At 38.5% G+C, this 20849-nt stretch overlaps 2 protein-coding genes across 8 annotated transcripts in view; one reads left to right on the top strand and one right to left on the bottom strand.

Annotated features, from left to right (window-relative positions):
• The window catches only part of TSPYL6 (TSPY like 6), a 91876-nt gene extending 84136 nt beyond the window's left edge, over positions 1-7740 (top strand). The window contains 2 exon segments of the mRNA XM_042930049.1: positions 2401-2695; positions 7491-7740. Coding sequence (XP_042785983.1) covers positions 2401-2695; positions 7491-7740 — 545 coding nt within the window.
• ACYP2 (acylphosphatase 2) overlaps positions 1-20849 on the bottom strand; it is a 278791-nt gene that overhangs the window by 131084 nt on the left and 126858 nt on the right. The gene's annotated exons all lie outside the window — the stretch shown is intronic.

Raw genomic sequence — 20849 nt, 5'->3', positions numbered from 1 at the left:
AAGGGATAAATTAACACACTTTAGCACTTTAGAAAGAAGAGTATCTAAAATGGTTTAAAGTAAATAGAATTCTGCAACATTTCCTAATTGGCTCTTGAGGCAGCAAAGTCAAGCTTTACAAATCCAAACAGGTTTAAAGGGATGGAAACTAGTGCCAAAAAAAAAAAAAAAAAAAAAAAAAAGGCTTTGGCTCATCTTACCCATGTTACACCTTGGTTGCCCATTTTATATGCCATTTAATTGAATGTGTGCAATACAAATTTTGCCTTTAACATCCTTACCTATCCAGAAAATTCCAACACTTAAGATTTTATTTCTAATAGTTACAGATACAGTCAGACTACAACTAATGTATTATCTATAATAATCATCCTCCCTGGTACTAGTGTCTTATCATCCATGTTATATTTTCCTGACAGGTTTTATGTTCATTTTCACGGTTCTTCTTTATTAAATGGAGTTTCTTACTTTAATTCAATGATTATCATATATTTTTAAATAACTGCAGATAGATCATCGATTCTACATCTGTCTAAATATTATCCTAGTAAAATGTGTCAAGTTTTATTAATAACACTTCCCTTGGTAATATCCCATTACTTTTTACGGTCCCTAATTCACCATTCATGTTGCTTTTTTCCTTTAGTGGACATTCTGATGTAGCAGATTTGACAGCGGTTTTGTCTGGGGCATGTTCGGATGGAGCCAAGAGCAAAGTGGACAGTTATGAGAGGTGTACACAAAAATATAAAAACGCTTTATTATAAATTATAGTAATAGTAGGGGTGCAGAAATAGGATGGCTTGTGGCTCTGGAATGGCACAGAGACCAGGAAAAGGACAGTTTGTTTCATATAGAATATGGTAATTTTTACAGATGGCTTATTTTTTTTAATATTTTTGAGAGAGAGAGAGAGAGAGAGAGAGAGAGAGAGACAGACAGAGAACAAGCAGAGAAGGCGCAGAGAGAGAGGGAGACATAGAATCCGAAGCAGGCTGCAGGTTCCGAGCTGTCAGCACAGAGCCTCATGTAGGTCTCTAACCCACAAACCGCGAGATCATGACCTCCAAAGTCAGACACTTACCCGACGCCACCGAGGTGCCCCCAAATTGGCTTGTTATTTAGAACTTACCCAAGTATTCCATACTCAAAACAACGCATTAGGGGCACTGTGCGGTCTGAACTATTCCCCTGTTGTCATGCGTACCTAAGGTTCATTCCTGGACACTGTAGTTTGGCCCATGCCACCTTGTCTTTTGTGGAGCCCCCTCCTTTCATTCATCCTCTTAATATCCAAATTCTACCCACCCCCAGAGCCCAGACTCCATAGTTTCCACCTCCTCTGCCAATAGCTATCCTTTGGTCTTCTGAGTGGCTACCACACTTCTTTGCCATTTGACAGAATATTCCCTATATTGGTAATTAACTTTCACAGGCCTAAGTTTTATTTCCTCAGGTAGATGGTAATCTGCTCAAGATCAAGGAGTTTATCTTTTTTCCTAATTTCCTAAAGTGCCAAGTGCAAAGCTTCACATGGCAGGTGCTCAATATATAAGAGCACTCAATGACTGATTCCAATTATGTGTGAACCACTTCTCTTAGGCTCAATTTATTTTGTCTGAAAAGAGTGAACTTCAGAAATTTCTCTCTAGCCTCATCATGCCATGAACGAAGTAGTTTCCTCAATTAAAAAAAATGTAATCTTCAAGTGTGCCTATTGTTTAGAAAAGAGGGTCTCAGAGACGGATTCTGGGTAACAATATCCTCTTGTAACATGTAATAAGGATGAGTCACTTTAAACTAGACCAGAGATCATTATATTCTAGAAATTGCCTCTTCACAGTGATTGATAAGGGGAAACCATAGACTTTAGGTGTACTGAATCAGAAGTATATCCTGATCAATCATAGATGACTCTGTGGGCTTTAGTCAATACCCTAGTCATTATCTTCCCTACTCAAAATGTAATCCACAGACAAGAAAAATGCACATCAGCTGGGAGCTTGTTAGATATGCAGAGTAATAGGCTCCACCTCAAACTTACTCAATGAGAATTTTATCTTTTAACAAAATCCCTAGGTGATTTAAAAAGCAGTGGAGTGGGTCGCCTGGGTGGCTCGGTCGGTTAAGCGTCCGGCTTCGGCTCAGGTCATGATCTCGTGGTCCGTGAGTTTGAGCCCCGTGTCAGGCTCTGTGCTGACAGCTCAGAGCCTGGAGCCTGTTTCAGATTCTGTGTCTCCCTCTCTCTGACACTCCCCCGTTCATGTTCTGTCTCAAAAATAAATAAATGTTTAAAAAAATAAAAAGCAGTGGAGAACCTCTAAACGAGCATAGCTGATTGCACAGGACTTTTTGGATGCAGACGTCAATGAGTATGGGATTTTCATCCTTTCAAAATAGTCTTTACCAGTGGCTCAACACAGATTCCTGGACACTCTACCCCCAGGGTTTCTGGTTCAGTAGGTCTGGAGTGGGATCCAAGAATAAGCATTTCCAACAAATTTCCAGATTATGCCATTGGTGATGCTGCCAGTCCAGGAACCACAGCCACAGGGTTACACTGTCCAAATATGACAGGCCACCTATTCTGGGAATTTTGCTTCGAGTGTACTCCCAGTAGAAGGGAGAATAGTGAGCGAGTAGACAGGGAAGACAAAGAAGGGACAGCAAAATATTTCATTTTTGTTACAGAAAGGTAGTTAACACTCCTTTGTACACAATCAGGTAAAAATAGGCTGAAGAAATTACTATATCAACACCTGTGCTCTCCACAAAGTCTAGCAGCAAAAGGAACCCCATCTTATATAAATTCTATTTCAACATTGAGACTTGTAAGAAACAAAAACCATGGGAAACATCCCCTTCATTAGACATTAAGTGACAACAATACAGATTTAAGATGAATTTGAAATGACTCTTTGACGCCTGGATTTGTATTTTTAGGTCAAGCAAGGAAGTAAAAGGACTTATGAGTTTTTATCAACATGGCTCTAAAACAAGTAGAAAAAGAAAATTGAGAAGTGTTGAGAATATGTACACATTTTTAAATGTCTTAAAAAAATCCAAATTTTTTTTTTAAAAAGACTGTCAAAATTGTAAATAGAACAAGATTCATATAAACCAAAGAGCTCCACCTAGAGTCTGAAGACAGGTTCTCATTACTTAGATCCTCAAATGATGAAGCACTATTTACCCATATCTTACATATATATATATATATATATATATATATATATATACACACTACTTTCCATTGATGTTGAAAAAATATTTTCACAAAATCTTTATAAAAAGGGTAACTTTCTCAAGTGTGAAATAATGTTAATTGAAAGGAGAAAATAAATTTTTCTAATCCTGTCTGTAACCTATTTTTCCCCTCTACTATTTTATAATTTAAAAACCATTCTCTTAAAGCAAGTTATTAAAAAGTGGGAATAGTGTTCATCACAGCACAGAGAAGACAGCTTTAAAAAATGCCTCTTGGGACACCTGGGTGGCTCAGTCGGTTAAGCGTCCGACTTCGGCTCAGGTCATGCTTTCCTGGTTCCCAAGTTCAAGCCTCACATTGGGCTCTGTGCTGACAACTCAGAGCCTGGAGCCTGTTTCAGATTCTGTGTCTGCTTCTTTCTCTGACCCTCCCCTGCTCCTGTTCTCTCTCAAAAATAAATAAATGTTAAAAAATAAAAAATAAAAAATGTCTCTTACCTGAACTTGCTGTATGACCTTGAGCAAGATGACTTCCAGCCCTAAGTTTTTTCATCAATAGGGGTTACGCAAAATCGGTGGTTCTCAGCCCTGGCTGCACATGGGAACCCTTTGGGACCAACAGAGATAAATTGATGCCTGGTTCCCAGCCCCAGAGATTTTGATTTAGTGAGTTGCTCTGACGTGGGGCCCAACCTCATTGACTTAAAAACAAAACAAAACAAAAAGCTGCCCAGGTGATTCTAACATGCAGCTGTGGCTGCATCAGACCAGATGGTCAAGCTCTTCACCTCAAGTATCTACCTAGCTAGGTAGTGGTTCTCAAGCTTCAGGTGCTTTGAGTCACCTGAAGAGCTCGTTAAAACACGGACTGCTGAACCCACCCCAGGGATTCTGATTCAGTAGGGGCCCAAGAATTTCCATTTCTAACAAGTTGCCACATCATGCTACAGGTCCAGGGTCATGTTCTAGATGATGACTTCAAAATGACATTCTCCAAATTCCGAGTTATTTTTACTCTACCCTAACGAACCACAGTATATTGTTAATTAGCCTCCCTGACTCTAGTCACTCTTCCACCAGTTCCTACACCAGGCTACCAAACTCACTTAATATCCTAATCTACAAATCCTGCCAGTCCCTCACCTGAGACTCTTCAGTGGTTCCCCAGCGCTAATATAGACCGGACAAATTAACCTGACACTAAAGGCTTTTCGTAGTTTGACCCGGAACTACCTTCCTTTCTTTTTTCTTCCTTTATTTATGGAGAGAGGGAGAGAGCACTCTTGAGCGGGGCGGAGGGTGTGAATCCCAAGCAGGTCCATCAGTACAGAGCCTGACACAGGGCTCGAACTCATGAACCGCGAGATCATGACCTGAGCCGAAACCAAGAGTTGAACGCCTGACTGAGCCATGCAAGCACCTTCCAAACTACCTTTCTAGCCTCAATTTCTAATAGTCCCTGTCATCTGCCTATGCTCCAGTCACTTGTCCCCAAATGCACAAAGGAGGCTATTTCAGCTCAGTGCCTTTGTACCAAACACTCCTTTCTCTTGCAATGTCCTTACTCAACCTTCTTTTCCTGACATAGGTGTCACCCAACCTTCATTCTGTGTGCCAGGTACTCTGCTAGGCATTGGGAGTTCAAGGGAGAATAGGACAATCGTTTCCCATAAGGAGTCTTGAGGAATTTAATTAGGACAACACGTCCCAATTATCCCTTCTCCCTCACTATATCATATTTTTTACTTTCTATATATCATGTTTTGTCATCTTAAAACACCTTCTAGCTGGGGGTTGGGGGAGACTGCTGCTCCTGGGGATTAGCCAATTCTCAAGAGGTAGGTGTGGTCAGCCTTGAGTACACCTTTAATATGCAAATTTACCAATCCAGACCCCTACACCTCCTCTATCCTACCCAGGCACCCCAGGAGGCAATATTGGTTTCCCTAAACACCCCAGGGCCAGCTAAAACTCAAAGCCTTCTGGAATTATTCAAACTAGCCAATCCTGAACTGTTCACCATGCCCTGTCTTGCCTTTCCCTCTGAAACCCTAATAGCAGGCTCTGGCTTAACCTTCCCCTTACTCCCTCCTGCTGGTGTTTTCCCTGTGACCCCGGGTAGCAGGCCATACCTTCTGTCTCTAGGATCTGTAAATACAGTAAACTTGTGTTTTCCCTAAGCTCCTCTGTCTTCTCTTATGGCTGCACCTGGCTAAGCTTCTCATAAAAGAACACAAAACATTTACCTTTCCGTACCAGTTGCTGAAAAAGTTGATACAGCTAGAGATGGCCAATAGCACAAACACGCAAGTGTACCACAGGCTTCTGGGAAAGTTTGCTTCCAAGACAAAAAAGAATAGACCCAGAGCCATCCCTTCCTTCAGCCTTCAACGTGGGTGATGATGGAAGCTGGGGCGGTCACTTTACACCCGTGAGGAAAAGAGCAAGAGAAGCCTTCAGACCAGAACCCTGACAGCGATAAGGAATGAGGCACCTGACTACGATATCCCCCACCCCGCCCTCCAGCCTCCTTTATATCTGCGAAGAACCAACCCCTGCTCCTCTGAGCCACCTGTTGATCAGGTTACCAGTCACTTACAACTGAAAGCATTCTCTCCAGGTGGAGGTGGGGGATGATACTAAGCAAGTAATTGTTCCTAACAGCTCTAATAAGTGCCATGAAGAAACAGAGCGTGGAGTGAGAGGGTTTCACAGAGTGAGTGGGAGAAAAATCAGAAAGACTTGGAGATAAAAATACGCATCCGTGCCAGGCAGAGGGAGCGGCTTCTGTACAAGTCCTAACGGAGGAAGAGTATGGTGTGGTGGAGGGACTAAAGCCCGCGAGAGGACAGTGAGAGGCAGAAGATGCAGGAAGACAGACAAGGCAGGAGGGGGCGCACATGCGCCTGGCGCCACCCCACCCTCCCCTTGTTTCCCCACCTCCACTCCCCCACCCCAGCGCTCCATTCCTAGGGCCCACCCATCTTCTTCCCCAGTTAAACTGGACTTGTCACAAAACCTTTAACCATCTTTGTACCCCCAGCACCTAGCAGAGAGACATGGGAAGACACGTAATATCTGCTGAATAAAAATCATGACAGAATATTTTTATTAAAAATTATCCCCAAAGCATTGATCCAATAAGGGGCCTGATTCATAACCATTTTTTGAGGCCCCTTTCTGCAATTAAGTCCCACCACCCATGCAGGTACTCCTTCTTCACATGATTGACTGAGATGCTTGTTCCAATAGAACCTTAATAGGGTTAAAATATTAGGTGAACTTCAATAAGTCTCACAGCTCTATAATTTCCTGATTTTGAGGATTTTCTAAAATCACTAGGATCTTGGCTTTAATACCCCAGCAAAAGAGAAACAGAAGCAGAGAGAAATAGTTCCATTATGAATCAAAACCATATCTGTATTTTTTAGAGTGGGTTTATAGATGACTTTATTTCATTTCCATTTATTTCTTAATTTTTATAATTGTCTTGATTCACTTAAATTACCTAAATCTATACAACTATGTACTTACAAAAGTACATAGAAGAAAACCTCCTCATCTATGAGTCCTTAGTTTATTCAGTATTTATCTGAAAAATACTTCATGGTTTTTATCATTAAAACTGAACCACCAGTTTACATTTTAAAAGGCATGTAGCTTGGGGCACCTGGGTAGCTTAGTTGGTTAAGGATCCGACTTGGGCTCAGGTCCTGATCTCAAGGTTAGTGAGTTTGAGCCCCACTTTGGGCTCTGTGCTGACAGCTCAGAGCCTGGAGCCTGCTTCAGATTCTGTGTCTCCCTCTCTTTCTCTTCCCTCCCCCACCCCCAAGAATAAATGTTAAAAAAATAAAAATAAATAAAAAGTACATAGCCTTTGTTTGACTCATGTCTAGGAGTTAACACTTAAGAAAATACAGTATAGGGGAGCGCCTGGGTGGCTCAGTTGAGCATCCAACTTTGGCTCAAGTCATGATCTCACGGTTCGAGGGTTCAAGCCCCACATTAGGCTCTGTGCTGACAGCTCAGAGCCTGGAGCCTGCTTCAGATTCTGTGTCTTCCTCTCTTTCTCTGCCTCTCCCCTGCTCGAGCTGTCTTTGTCTCTCTCCTCTCTCTCAAAAATAAATATTAAGAGAATTTTTTTAAATACAACATAGGATAAGCACACGATGTCAGCGTTGTGGTGGGGAGGGCAGCGGAGAGCAGTATATTATTGGTTAGAATTGTTGGCATAGGGCAGTAATAAAAAGTAAACCAATTTTAGTTGGTTTTCTCATTTTCAGGTTCCCTACACATATGTACCCTTATTGCCTGTACCAGGCAGATGCTCCCACTGCCCTGCCTGGTGCCAAGCTGCTTGTCCCTGTCCCCACCACACCCCCAGACTCCATCCACAGACAGCCTCCTTTTCACCATGCAGTTCTCAGTTCAGATGTCACCTCAATGGAAACCTCTTCCCTGGCCATCCCATCTGAGGCAGGAAAACCACCACTACTCCTTTCACAGCATTTACTACTATCTGAAAACATCTAGTTTACCTATTGTTTCTTTATCACGGGTCTCCCCGCAAAAGAAATTGAGCATCATCTCTGGCTCATGGCTGAATCCCAGCACCTGGAACTGCCTGGTATACCTATGTAGTAGGTACCAAACAAATAATTGTAGAATAAATGAAAAAGATATACACACATAAATATGGATGCTCACTGCAAACAAGATTCATAAAAGCAAAAAACTGCAGGGACACCTGGGTGGCTCAGTCAGTTAAGCATCCGACTTCAGCATCAGGTCATGATCTTGTGGTTCGTGAGTTCGAGCCCCGTGTCGGGCTGTGTGCTGACAGCTCAGAACCTGGGGCCTGCTTCAGATTCTGTGTCTCCCTCTCTCTCTATGCCCCTCCCCCACTCACTCTCTGTATGTCTCTCAAAAATAAATAAACATTTTTTAAAAAGCAAAAAAATGCAACAATATGAATGCCCAGCAATAGATGAATGATTAAATTAGGATAGATCCATACAGTAGAATACTCTGCAGTGATTTAAAAAGAACATTTGCTGCCATGAAAAGATATTCATGGTATTGTAACAGTGTTGTATGGTGACAGATGGTAGCTACACTTGTGGTGAGCACAGCATAAGTATAGACTTGTCAAATCACTATGATGTACACCTGAAACCAATGTAACAGTGTATGTCAACTACACTTCAGTTTAAAAAAAAAAAGATATCCACAATACACAATACTGTGAAATGTTTAAAAGTTGCAGAACAATACGTATACCATGATCATGATCCCATCTTTGCTAATGATAAAGAGATAAATGTAACCATATGGGCATATATAGTTGTGGGTTTTACAATAACAGGATTATACCGTATGTATTTTTAACATATACACATGTTTCTACACACATAAGAAAAAATGTGTAAGACTATGATATTAGAAAGACAGGCAAGGCCTACATCTTTTAGCCCATATAATTCCATATCATTTGAATTTTTGGAACACTTGTAAACCTTCTGCAAATTAAAAAAAATAACAGTTTTATTTTGTAGTGGGTAGACTGAAATAGGTTTCAAGCTGTTGAAAATTGAGATATCTTTTTAAAAAATATTTTATGCTCACATTTTCTTATCTAAGTTAACTTTAAAATATGTAAAAATAAATACTTTAAAAGTATATTTTATTTATTTTATTTTATTTTATTTATATTTTAAAAAGTAATTAATCTCATGACTGCCAAAACTTGGAAGCAACCAAGATGTCTTTCAATAACTGAATGGATAAACTTACTGTGGTACATCCATACAGTGGAATACAATTCATCAGTAAAAAGAAATGAGCCAAACCCATAAAATGTATAACACCAAGAGTGAACCCTAAGGTCAATGGTGAACCTTGTGTGATTACAGTGTGTCAACACAGGTCCATCCTTGATTTAAAAAAAAACAACAAACATTCTGGTGAGTGATACTGATAAGGGGAGAAGTTATGCATGTGTCGGGGAGGGCATACACAGGAAATTCTTATGCCTTCCTCTCAATTTTATCATAAACCTAAAACTGCTCTAAAAAAGCAAAGTCTTAAAAAAAAGCTTTAAAAACTCAACATTTCTGTACTTTAAAATTTAAACTATACAATTATCATCTAAAATCTGTTTTTTGAAATAAATTCCAACCCACCACACACACCCCCACCCGCCCCCACCCACACACACACACCAAAAGGAGGGAGAAAGGGAGGAACTCTCAAGCCATGAAAAGACGCAGAGGAATCTTGAAAGCATATTTCCAAATGAAAGAAGCCCATCTGAAAAGGCTGAATACTATGTAATTCCAGCTATATGCCATTGTGGAAAAACTATGGACGCAGTGAAAACATGACTGATTGGCAGGGGTTAGGAGAGTGGGAGGGAGGAATAAACAGGTTGGAACACAGGATTTTTAGGGCAGTAGACGTATTGTGTATGATACTATAATGGTGGACATGTGTCATTCTACATTTGTCAAATCCCACAAAACCTACAACACAAAGAATGAACTCCAGTGTAAACTATAGGCTTTAGTTCATAATAGTGTATCAATATTGGCTCATCAATTGTAACAAATGTGCTACACCAATGTAAGATGTTCATAATATAGAGGCAAATGGGGGTGGGGTGGGGGCAGAGGTGAGGGGATATATGGGAACTCTACTTTCCGACACAATTTTTCTGTAAACCTAAAACTTCTCTTAAAAATAAAATCTATTGGGGCGCCTGGGTGGCTCAGTCGGTTAAGCGTCCGACTTCGGCTTAGGTCACGATCTCACTGCCCGTGAGTTGGAGCCCCGCGTCGGGCTCTGTGCTTACTGCTCAGAACCTGGAGCCTGTTTCAGATTCTGTGTCTCCCTCTCTCTCTGACCCTCCCCCATTCATGCTCTGTCTCTCCCTGTCTCAAAAATAAATAAAACGTTAAAAAAAATTAAAAAAATAAAATAAAATCTATTAATGTTTTAAAAGTTCATTACTGCTGCATTATATGTTTCTTAAATATTATTATCTTACTAAATTCACATATCTAAAATGTAAACTTTAAAGCAAAAACCAGGGATTTAAGTAGTTTTCATACAGATGCTATATTCCAAAGGAAAATAAATGACTTGGTATTTGGGGTCTAAAACCTGATGTGAGAACTCCAGCTCCCCTGTAGGTATTTTGTTATGTTTTTAATTTTCCACTGGAATGATTTATATCAGTCAGGTCACACTAAAATTTTTTTCCCAAAATTACAGCTCCTCAATGAATTTCTGTCTCTTAGAAAATGTCCAAGTCTTCTGTATTTCAATAGAACATGCAATGGAAAACACACCCACACCTATACTCACACAGAACCAAGGAAACTTTCTTAATAATCCCATGTATTTGTAGAAAAAACTTTGATGATAAGGCATAAAAAATATTAGTTAAGTGCCTTGAGATTCTCAGATGAAAAAGGAAAAATTGGTTATTCTGGTTGCATAGAAATTCATTCCACTAATGGTCTGCCTGAGAACAGTTTTTTTTTTTTTTTTTTTTTTTATTTTAAATAACTTTGGGGCGCCTGGGTGGCTCAGTCCATTAAGTGTCCGACTTCGGCTCAGGTCATGATCTCACAGTCTGTGGGTTCGAGCCCCACGTCAGGCTCTGCGCTGACACTCAGAGCCTGGAGCCTGTTTCGGTTTCTGTGTCTCCCTCCCTCTCTGCTCCTCCCCTGCTCACGCTCTGTCTCTCTGTCTCGCAAAAATAAATAACAGGTGAAAAAAAATTTTTAATTTTAAATAACTTTTAATCTGACACTACCTGTTCACAAAATCCATTGCTTCATTCCAATCCACTGCTGTAACAACTAGAAATTCAAAACAATGGCATTTCATAGTTAAAGCAGAACGTTGTTAAAATTCCTATTTCACACAAATGCTAAATATCTGTGGAAGAGATAAACACGACTATATTGATGAACATGTCTCTATTCTACTTCTAACTCTTAATATATGGACACATTTTAAATACATGTATATTGTCAACTCTGCATAGAACCATAGAATCTCAGTTGGACAGGACCTATGAGGTCACCTACACTGACTTACCATCCAATGAGTTAGATCTTCTACCACACCCTTGACTTGTCTGATATCTACACCATCAGTTGGTACTCTTTCTATAAAGGGACAGAGAGTAAATATTTGAGGCTTTGTGGTCATCCAGTCTCTGTTACAGTTGCTAACTCTGCCAATGTAACACAGAAGCAACAGAAGACAAAACATGAATGAATGGGCTGTGATCCAATAAATCTTTATTTACAAAACAGGCAATAGGCCAGATCTGGCCTGAAAGCCATGGTATGCCAATCCCTGATGCAGACCACTCCTAGTTATTGATAAAATTCCATTAGATACATTAGATACCTTTACAGGAAAATTCTTTGTCAAAGTGAATTGAAATAAACAAATTCACCCATTACTATAACCAAAATTATCACTTTCTAGAACAACATAAAAGACTTATCTTTTCCCATGTATCAGCCCTTCAAATACTTGAAGTAAACTATCATGATTTCCTCAAGTATTCTTTTCTCCAGTCTAAATACCTTCAATGTCTTCAAGCATTACCTATAATTGTGATATAGTTTTCCAGACCACGTAACCATTTGATCACTCTCTTGAGTACATTCTCCAGCCCATCAATGATGCTTTCAAGTGCAAACTACACATACATGACATATGGTTTTAAAAATATATAGCAATCAAGATGTAATTTTAATTTTAGAATTTGGCTGTGTCTACATGCAAATGTTTTTAGTTTTTTGTGTTTTGAGGGCTTTTTTCCCCCAGAATTCCCATTTAGTTTTTAAGAAAAATATATTTTGTACAGATTTAGTCAAAAGTTTATGCCCAGCTGTGCACTGACAGCATGAAGCCTGCTTGGGATTCTCTCTCTGTCCCTTTCCCACTCATGTGTTCTCTCTCAAAATAAATAAGTAAACTTAGGAAAAAAAAATTTGTGCTCAGAATTATAACTCTATACATTAATTTTAAATGGTTACCAATGGGAAAAGTAGCTTTAATGAAACGAAACAATAGACTTAGGGACAACTGGGTAGCTCAGTTCATTAAGCGTCTGAGCCTTGATTTCAGCTCAGGTCATGATCTCACAGTTTATGAGATGGAGCCCCGAGTTGGGCTCTATGCTGACAGTGTGTAGAGCCTGCTTGGGATTCTCTCTCTCCCTCTCTGACTTTTCATTGCTCTTTCTTAAAATAAATAAGTAAACTTTAAAATAAAAATAAAACAATAGACTCAAATGGTTTCAAAAATGTTGGCGAAATATGTATCAAAAAATGTTGGCGAATCTTACCACCACAATTGGAATCACATAGTGCAATTTGCAAAAGAAAGCCATCAGTCATTCTTTCTGACCAAATGAAACACAGAAGGGGAAGAAAATACACACATCTGCAGCATGTCCTGGGATCTCCTGGCACCTTTCCAAAGAGCTGCTACAATCGTAGCCAAGCCACCTCTAAATGATGTTGCCTGTTGAATTCCACATTTCAATAACTTCGGATGAAAGCACACTCATGTTTTTAAAAGACAACTTAATTCTGATTTTCTTATGTCATAGCACTCTTAAATAAATAAAGTTTTTTAACAACCAGAAGAAAATAAGGCAATATTTATTTAACCATAAATATACCACATGTAGTCTGACCTTGCCACCTATTTCTGTAACTTCTCTTTACCGTGGTTTAATTTTTTGATAATTCAGTACTTTAACCAATACTGCACACAGTACATGCTAGAGGAATGAATTCACTCTCTACCATCTATTTTTATTTGTAATGGCATCCCAATTTATAATGTTGGTGAAGCTTGATTTACATTCTCTGCTGCATGCTTCCTGTTTACCTATCATCAAGAAAGCTCTCCCTGGTAATCCCATCCATGTATATAACTTCAAACACTATCCACAGAGGGACAACCACCAAATTTATTTCTCTAGCCCAGTTTCTCTGCAGGCATGACCCATATATCCAAGAGCCTAGTGGCATTTCCACCTGGCTAGTCCAACTGCCACTAGAACCCCATGTGCAGAGATGGAGTCCTATGGGTCACCTAATGAGAGCAAACGTTTATTTGTTCTTTATTCTGGGCCAGGCTCTATGCTAAGTGCTTTCTGTGGATTTTCTCACGTAAGCTTCACGGTGCAATTAAACATGGCACGCTCATGTCCTTTTACATGAAACCCCATTAAAATGATAGCATCGGGTCACCTTGGTGGCTTAGTCAGTTAAGCATCTGACTTCGGCGTGGGTCATGATCTCGCAGTTCGTGAGTTCAAGCCCCACATCAGGCTCTGTGCTGTCAGTGCAGAGCCTGCTTCAGATGTTCTGTTTCTCTCTCTCTCAAAAATAAATAAAACATTTTAAAAATAAAATAAAATAATAGAATCAAAATACAAAAAATGTAGCAGACATCATTCATTGCCTACCCACTACCCATTATCCTCCCCTTCTTTCTGGCCAAGAGAACACCAATTTTATTCAGGGAATCAATATGCCAAACCAATTTCCCAGTCTTCTTTGTAGCAAGGAATATTTATATGACCCTATACAAGCCAGTGAAATACCCGCAGATGTAAGCTTGGGCAAGTTTGGGGAAAGCAACACAACCATTATCCCTTCTTGCCTTCTTCATGTCTTAATTATGGATATTCTGTACAGCTGCACTTTCCCTTTTTCTGATCACAAAGGAAAGGCTGAGCAAATCTCAGAAACATTGACCCTGATACTACCAAGCTACTGAACCAAGGCCAGTAACCATCTACCTCCAGACTTCTTGTTACCAAGAAAAATGAACCCATTTGGTTTATCCTTTCTAAGTTCTGGTTTTCTATTAACTTGCAGCTGAAAATAGTTCCAGCTGATACGGAACTATAACCTGAGCAAGAGGTTTCAACAAATTAGAAGGAAAGTGGATGGAGGATAAGTAACTAAACAGAAAAACCAAAGATGCTTCGGCCTAAGTGCCTGCAGAACCAAAAACAAGGAGAAGCTAGTCAGCTTACCTCATGACGCCACAGAAGACTTGGGATCTGGAGGCACCAGGAAGGAAAGACAGGACCTACAGATTTAACATTTGGGAGGTTTCCCAACAAAAACATCATCTCTCCCTCAGAATTTATGGAAAATTTCCTTAAAAGTCTGTTTATTCTTGGGGCGCTTGGTGGCTCAGTTGGTTACGTGTCCAACTTCGGCTCAGGTCATGACCTCGCAGTTCATGGGTTCGAACCCTGCACTGGGCTCTGTGCTGACAGAGCCTGGAGCCTGCTTCAGATTCTGCCCCTCCTCTGCCCCTCCTCTGCTTGCATTCTGTCTCCCTCTCAAAAATAAATAAACATTAAAAAAATTTTTTAAGTCTGTTTATTCTTGGCTGTCTGTTCATATTTATGAATAAAAGAAGAGGAAAGAGAAACAGTGCAAAAAGCAGAAGGAAACAAAATGAAAAAACGCACACACAATACCATCAGGGAAATCTGAAGAAAACAAGGACAAGACTCTATGAAGCAGACACAACAGAATTAATCGGAAAGTTGGAAGACAAAATTGAGAAAGTTTCCAGATAGTAAAGTTTGGAAGCTAGCACAGAAAAAGAAAGAAAAGAGAAGAGAAGAGAAGAGAAGAGAAGAGAAGAGAAGAGAAGAGAAGAAAAGAAAAAAGAAAAATCAAAGAATCATGTCCATAAGCAAGTTTCAGAAGAGGACAACCAAAAAGAGAGCGGGAAAGAAATCTTCAAAGACACAGAAATTCTCCTCCTCCCAGAGCCCAGCATTTCAAATGAAATTAAAACATGCGCTCTGGCAGAGGACTGAAACACAGAAAAAGAGGGATACACTGAATATCTAAAACATTTTCTGAGGAAAATAAACAGATATATTTTCCAATCCCTGGTATGAGAAAGACATCAAATCTCTGGGCAGTCTCACAAGAAGTCATGGAGCTATGCCTTCAAAATTCTGGGTGGGTGATGATTTGGGGGCTTGGGATTTTAAAACTCGAACAATCCATCAAGTATGAGTGTAAATGAAGGCGGTTAAGGGTTCAAACTTTTTGTCTCTCTCGTATCTTTCCTTGTGAAGCTAGTGGAGATTTAGGCTTCAACAAACAAAGGAATAAGTCCAGGAAGATAAAAATATGATTGAGAAAACAGGAACCCACTACACAGGAAAGGGACAAAGGGAAGCATGAGAATGACAGCTGTCCAGCAGGCACAGACCCAGACTGGGGAGAAGACAAGCCTCAGGGAAAGTGTAACAGACTTTTCACTCTGACATTTGGAGATAGATCTGCTGTAGAGTTTAGAAAAATATATTGATGGGTATATAGAGTTTCTGTTAGAGAAAAATGGTAAAAGTCTTAGAGACTTAGAGAAAGACTTAGGGAAAACTCTTTCAACAATGTGAAACTGCTATTTTGTGGCTCAAAATTTTGTCAAACATCGGTAGTTTCATATTGCTCAACCTAACTTACAGGTACATGATATGATGTAGGAAATTCGCTTTAATACTCTAACAATGAGAAAAGTAAAAGAAAAGTTGGAGGAATATGGGAAATAAGAATGCCATAAATTGTTATTGAAACCAGGTAACAGACACATGATGCTCATTGCCCCATTCTCTCTATCCATGGATCTGCTTGAAAATCCCGTAATAAAAAGCAATTTAAAAAGGACAGTACCAAAATGTGCTGAATTTCAATAATTTTTCAGACAGCTGAAGGAAGTTCCACTGAGCAACAGTCAGATGAAATCTGGTTAAAGAACCACTGGACACAGAAAAAAAAGTCAGTGCAAGAGCCTATCTACACTAGAACTTCACTCACAGTGGGGCAGGAAACATCACAGATGTCTCACATCCCCCTTCCATCCCTTCCTTTCTGCACTGACTCTGCTGATTCCAGGACTGAATTGTGCAACAAAACACGGCTCCTGCAAGCTGTTATAATTCCTTACACCCACAATTAAATAAGACAACCGTTTCTCACTGCCCATCAATTTCCTCCCAGCTCATTTCTCATTTTGTCTGAACTTAGGTTCGGGATTCATCCTTCTATTCACACTCTTGTAAATGCCCTCAAACCCTGCTCTCTCACTTCTGCTCCTTATAGCTGGCAACAACCAAGCCCTGGATGAACCCCACTTCATGCCTCTACTGCATACATATCCAGAGAACTAAGTATTACGGGAGAAATTCACCTAAACCAACTGACAGGCTTAATGTTATATTTATTATCACAAACTGTAAACTGGCAATTTTACTATCATTGCCATTTTAAAAGCAGCAAAATTATTTTCAAGAAGCAAGGTGTAAAACTGACAGCCAATTTCACAACAAAACAATGCATGTTAGACATTGTAATGTTATCCACAGGGTACTGGAAAAAATAACTGCTATGTCAGAGTTCTACATGAAACAAAGATATTTTTCAAGAATGAAGGTAAAATAAAAACACATACAGACAAACCAAAACTGAAGTAACACATCACCAGCTGCCCAAATGAAGGAAAATACTAAACAACATTTTTTGGCAGAATGGAAATATTCCTACACAGAAGCTCGGAGAATTAGGAAGGAAAAAAATAACAAAACAAATGGCAAATATATAGAATACCCCCCAAAATACTGACTTTTAAAAAATAATTTCTTATGAGTTTTAAAATAGGTCATTAAAATTAGCATCTAGGGGCGCCTGGGTGGCTCAGTCGGTTGATGGTCTGACTTCAGCTCAGGTCATAATCTCACGGCTGGTGGGTTGGAGCCCCACATGGGGCTCTGTGCTGACAGCTCAAAGAGTGGAGCCTCCAGATTCTGTGACTCCCTCCTCTCTCTGCCCTCCCCTGCTCTCACTGTGTCTCTCCCTCTCTATCTCTCTCAAAAATAAATAAACATTAAAAAAATTAGCATCTAAATAAATAGTGAGTTAAATGAACTTAAATAAATAGCAAGTTAAATGCTAGAGATGTTGCATTAGGAAAAGAGTAAAGAGATAAATTAATATCAAATTTTGAGCAGTTATGGTTGTATGTTGTATCTCTAGGAACTAGTAAAAGAAACAAAAGAATATACAACTTTTAACAGACAAAAAAAGTGGAATAATAAAAAATAATCAATTTAAATAAAGGCTAGAAAGAAGAAAAGGAAAACAGAACTAATAAGACAAGGGGGAAAATACAGTGAGATACACATTTAATTCTAAACATGAATGATTCCATTAAACTTAAATGGATAAATATACTAATTTAAAAACATGAGATACACATATAAAATATATTGAAATACACTTGAAACTAATATAACATTGTCCATCAACTACTTCAATAAAAACAAACAAAAGCACACAATGAGAAAGAAACATTGAAATTAAAATAATGAAAAGATACTCTATGCAAACATATATATAAATAAAGTGTACATATCTCTGTTAATACCAGATAAAGTAACTTTAAGGCAAAAAACATTATTAAAGATAGAGAAGGACACTGGATATTTTAAAAAAACACATACCCAGAATGTCATTTGTTATTATTTGAAGAGGAACCAAAAATGAACTTATAGACTATCCAGAAAGCAATGAAAAGAACACTTTTTACCCAACCTATGTAACAAACAAAAGCTGTATTTAAGGACAAATGCTTAATCATCTTCATCACTGACTTAAAAAGACTAAAATTAGGGGCACCTGGGTGGCTCATTTGGTTAAGCATCTAACTCTTGATTTCAGCTCAGGTCATGATCTCCCAGTTTTGTGAGTTTAAACCCCACTTCAGGCTCCAGCCTGACAGCATGAAGCCTGCTTGAGATTCTCTCTCCCATTCTCTCTGCCCCTTCCCCACTCACACTCTCTCTCTCTTAAAATAAATAAACTTTTCAAAAAATATCTTATTAAAAAAGAAAAAAAAAAGACTAAACCTAAAGGGAACTACAATTCATGATGAAGACTTAAAGAAAGATCAACAAAGAAATAAAGAGGGAATTAGTAAAGATGAAAGTTGAAATTAATGACTGGAGAACCAAAAAAAAAAAAAAAAAAAGGAGAAATGATTAATAAATCCAAAATGTTGTTTTAATTTTTTTAAATGTGTATTTATTTTTGAGAGAGAGACAGAGCACGAGCAGGGGAGGGGGAGAGGGAGACACATTATCCGAAGCAGCACAGAGCCCTATGCGGGGCTCTAACCCACAAACTGCGAGATCATTATCTGAGCCGAAGTCCGACTCTTAGCCGACTGAGCCACCCAGACGCCCGCAAAATGTTTTTTTTAATATATCAACACATAAATCCTTTCTAAACCCAATTAAGGAAAAAGAAGAGAATCAAATTATATAAGATTAGGAAAATTTCAAAGAACATATAACCGCAAATACAAAAGAGATTTTTAAAATATAAAATCCATGACAAGCAATTTGAAAACCTAGAAAACCTGGATAATTTCTTAGGAAAACATAAATGAATCTAGGAAAAGTGGAAAATTCAAACAACTAATTACAATACGCTAGATTGGGGGACGCCTGGGTGGCTCAGTCTCTTGAGCAACTGACTCGATTTCGGCTCAGGTCACCATCCTAGGATCATGGTATAGAGCCCTAAGTCAGGCTCCACATTGAGTGTGGAGTTTGCTTGGGATTATCTCTCTCTCTCCCTCTCCCTCTGCCCCTCTACCCTAATGGTGCATGCTATCTCTAAAATTAAAAAAAATAATAATAACAATAACATAAAGAAAAACAACCAAAAACAAAAACAATTGGTAGCCCACCATTGAGAAGGTACAAGGATCAAGTGATTTCATAACTTGTTTCAGCTAACTTAATAACAGAAATTCCAATATTATTCAAGTTATTCCAGAATGAAGGAAAAAATGGAAAATTTCCTAATACATTTTATGAAGCCAACAAAATTTTAACACTAAAACATAATATAGTAAAGAAAATTTTTTAAAAGAAACCATAATCCCTCTTATAAATATAGATGCAAAAATTCTAAATAAAATATTAACAAGTAATATTCAGCTATGATTCAAAAGAATAACACTCTGTGACCAATCAGAGTTTAATTCAAGGAATGCAAAGTGAAATTCAATGTGATAAAGTACATTTAATGAAAATCAACAGCAAACTATTCTACTTGGTGAAACAAAACCATTTCAAATACAATCAGACAGGGATGCCCACTATTGCTATTATTCAACATTGTCTTGATGGGTCTGGCAAATGAAATGAAAAAAAAAACCACATTATTTTTTGCTAATTACAGACTTGTGTACTTAAAAAACCCAATAACTATAGTTTAACCCTCCCCCCCAAAAAACTTAGTAGAATTAATGAGAATATTTGATAAGGTAACTCTGATGTAAGATAAATATACAAAAGTCCTTAGGCTTTCCCTATTATAGCATGGGAAACAGAAATGGGAAAAATATTCCATACACAGTCATGAAAAAGGCAATAAAATATTGTTATGAAATGAATGTGTCCCCCCCACCCACCCAAATTCACATGTTGATGCCTAATCCCCAATGTGATGGTATTTGGAGGTGAGGCTTTGGGGAGATAGTTAGATCATGAGGATGAGGGCAGACACCTCATGAATGGGATTGGTGCCCTTATAACAAGAGACCAGAAAGCTGACGGGCTCTCTTTCTGCCGTATGAGGACAGAATGAGAAGTTGGTAATCTACAACCCAGCCAGGGCTCTCACCAGAATTTGACAATGCTGGCACTCTAATCTCAGACTTCCAGCCTTCAGAACTGTGAGAAATAAAGTTCTGTTGCTTATAAACCACCAAGTCTACAGGACTTTGCTACAGTAGCCCAAACTAACACAAAGACTTAGGAATAAAGTCAGCAAGGAAATCACAAAATCTTAATGATGATAGCCATAAAACCATACCAAAGGATAAATTTAAAAATCTGAGAAAATGAAAAGACATCCATATTCTTAGATGGGAAAATTTAATAACAGTTCTCTTAATGTCATAAAAGTGTGGAATTAATAAAATATGGACTCCTAAAGAGAAAAGGAACATTAGGTAAAAGCTAAAAAAATCTGAATAAACTATGAACTTTAGTTAATACTAATACATCACTACTGGTTCATTAATTGTAACATAAGTATCGTACTAATATAAAATTTTAATGGGGGAAAGTGGGTGAGAAGTACATGGAAACTCTTGGTAGTATCTTCACAATTTTTCTGTAAATCTAAAACTTGTAAAAGATAAAGTTGGGGCTTTTTTAAGATTTTATTTTTAAGTAATCTCTACACCCAATGTGGGGTTCTCACATCCCTGAGATCAAGAGTTGCATGCTCCACTGACTGAGTCAGCCAGGCACCCCTAAAGTTTATTTTAAAAAGCATATTTGTAAGACAATCAGGGAAGTTTAAAAAAAAAAACAAATATAGTTTCAATTAAATGGATAAAAGTATCTTAAAGTTTAGAGAGAAAATAAATGCCCAAGAAAGCAAATAAATGAATAAAAAAAAATAGTGAAGGGAAATAACCTATAAAGCCAGCATAATTAAATCAATATGGAGTATTAGTCTAGGAATAGGTAAACAGATCTATTAAGG

This window comes from Panthera leo, chromosome A3 (genome assembly GCF_018350215.1).
Source record: "Panthera leo isolate Ple1 chromosome A3, P.leo_Ple1_pat1.1, whole genome shotgun sequence".
NCBI lineage: Eukaryota > Metazoa > Chordata > Mammalia > Carnivora > Felidae > Panthera > Panthera leo.
Note: the sequence above shows the minus strand (reverse complement) of the source record. Positions and strands in the feature narration are given on the sequence as shown.